A 2,500-nucleotide genomic window follows, 5' to 3' on the forward strand; every position below is an offset into this window, starting at 1 on the left:
TCTAAGTGTGTACTTTATCCAGCACAGTTTGTTTGCTGAAACTCAGCAACAACAATCAAACTCAAACCCCACATCTGGTTTATATATTCACATTCCTTTTTTTTGTTACTGTAACGTATGTTCTTTTAATTAGTATTATTTTTGCTGTACATGAACCTTTTATGTCTCTGCTTGTGTGTGTGTGTGTGTGTGTGTGTGTATGTGTGGGGAGGGTGGGGTTGGAAGGGAGGGGGATTATCCTGGATTATCATTATCATGAAACATGTCTCCATTTCACATAATCAATATCTGAGGCTGATCTCCAGCCTGTCTCATCCTCTGTAACAAACAGCCCAGCCTCGGCTTTGAGCCTTTAAACCACGCTGTCTCCACTGAGGAGAGGGGGAGAGGGGGAGAGGAGGAGAGGAGGAGAGGGGGAGAGGAGGAGATGAGGAGAGGAGGAGAGGTGGAGAGGGGGAGATGAGGAGAGGAGGAGAGGTGGAAGAGGAGAGGAGGAGAGGAGAGGTGGAAGAGGAGAGGAGGAGAGGTGGAAGAGGAGAGGAGGAGATGAGGAGAAGAGGAGAGGAGGAGATGAGGAGAGGAGGAGAGGAGAGGTGGAAGAGGAGAGGAGGAGATGAGGAGAAGAGGAGAGGAGGAGATGAGGAGAGGAGGAGAGGAGGAGAGGAGGAGAGGGGGAGAGGAGGAGATGAGGAGAGGAGGAGAGGTGGAAGAGGAGAGGAGGAGATGAGGAGAGGAGGAGAGGAGAGGTGGAAGAGGAGAGGAGAGGAGGAGAGGAGAGGGGGAGAGGAGAGGTGGAAGAGGAGAGGAGAGGAGAGGTGGAAGAGGAGGAGATGAGGAGATGATCTCCAGCAAGTCTCATCCTCTGTAACAAACAGCCCAGCCTAGGCTCTGAGCCTTTAAACCACGCTGTCTCCACTGAGGAGAGGAGGAGAGGGAGAGGAGGAGAGGAGAGGGGGAGAGGAGGAGAGGGGGAGAGGGGGAGAGGGGGAGAGGAGAGGAGGAGATGAGGAGAGGAGGAGAGGTGGAAGAGGAGAGGAGGAGATGAGGAGAGGAGGAGAGGAGAGGTGGAAGAGGAGAGGAGGAGAGGAGGAGAGGAGGAGATGAGGAGAGGAGGAGAGGAGAGGGGGAGAGGACATGAGGAGATGAGCCGAGGAGGAGAGGAGAGGAGTGGAGGAGAGGAGGAGAGTGTGTGTGTGTGTATGTGTGTGTGTGTGTCAAATTCCAAGGGAACATGTGTCTCTGGGTGTATGAGTGGAAGCAGCATGGTTTAGTGGGGGTTCAGTACACCAGACAAGCCCTCTCTCCCTCCCTCCCTCCACCTCCCTCCCTCCACCTCCCCCCCCACCTCCCCCCCTCTCACCTGTACCCCCCCCCCCCCCCCCCACCCCCACCCCCTCCCTCCCTCTCACCTGTACCGAAACCTGCTTCCCTTGAAGAAGATGTTGCTGCTGGACACTGTCTTAATCTGACTTGACTTTGCACATCTGTCAGAGAGGGGGGGGGGGAGGGGGAGAGGGGAGGGGGGGAGTGGTGAGAGAGAGAGTGGTGAGAGAGAGAGAGAGAATGAAAGAGAGAACACACCAAAGACCCCCCAGGACAGAAACCAAAGACGCCCCAGGACTGAAACCAGAGACTCCTGGTCAGTAGCTGGTCGGCTACGGAGAGAGGGTTTGTGTGTGTGTGTGTGTGTGTGTGTGTGTGTGTGTGTGTGTGTGGGGGGGGGGGGGGGGGGTTCAATGAAGCAACACACTCACACTCACACTCACACTCACACTCACACACACTCACACACTCACACACTCACACACTCACACACACACGCACACACACACACACTCACGCACTCACACACACACGCACACACACACACACTCACACACACACACACACACACACACACGCACACACACACACACACACACACAGGGACTCACTTGTAGAAGGCCTGGTTCTCTACCCCACACTTCCAGAGATGTTTACAGGCCGCTGGGGTGGAGGTGTGGAACGTCAGGACCAGTTTCTTCTGCAGAGAGAGAGAGAGAGGGAGGGTGGAGGGAGGAGGGGGGAGGGGGGGGGGGGAGAGAGAGAGAGGGGGGGAGGGTGGAGGGAGGGTTGGGGGGGGTGGAGGGAGGGAGGGAGGGAGGGGGGGAGAGAAAGAGTGGGGGGGGAAAGAGGGTGGGTGGAGGGAGGTTTGGGGGAGAGAAAGAGAGAAAGAAGGAGGGAGGGGGGGAGAGAGGGAGAGAACGAGTGGGGGGGGAGAGAGAGGGAGGGGGGAGGGAGGGAGGGAGAGAGGGGCGGGAGAAAGAGTGGGGGGGGGAGAGAGTGGGAGGGTGGAGGGAGGGAGGGGGGAGAGAGAGGGAGGGTGGAGGGAAGGGGGGGAGAGAGAGGGAGGGTGGGTGGAGAGAGAGAGAAGGGAAGACAAAAAGGTAGAAGACATGAATCAGGACAACACATCTGAGAAAGTGCTGAATACTGTATGAGAGAGCTGTGCAAAACGCTG

The 2,500-nt window shown here is 56.7% G+C and overlaps 1 protein-coding gene across 1 annotated transcript in view; it reads right to left on the bottom strand.

The window, feature by feature from the left end:
* The window catches only part of frmd3 (FERM domain containing 3), a gene marked incomplete at both ends in the record, with an annotated part of 53,927 nt that overhangs the window by 17,044 nt on the left and 34,383 nt on the right, over positions 1-2,500 (bottom strand). Inside the window, 2 exon segments of the mRNA XM_080532954.1 lie at positions 1,410-1,484; positions 1,935-2,023. Coding sequence (XP_080389080.1) covers positions 1,410-1,484; positions 1,935-2,023 — 164 coding nt within the window.

Source organism: Nansenia antarctica (assembly GCF_963989245.1).
Source record: "Nansenia antarctica genome assembly, chromosome: 5".
In the NCBI taxonomy this organism is placed as follows: Eukaryota; Metazoa; Chordata; class Actinopteri; order Argentiniformes; family Microstomatidae; genus Nansenia; species Nansenia antarctica.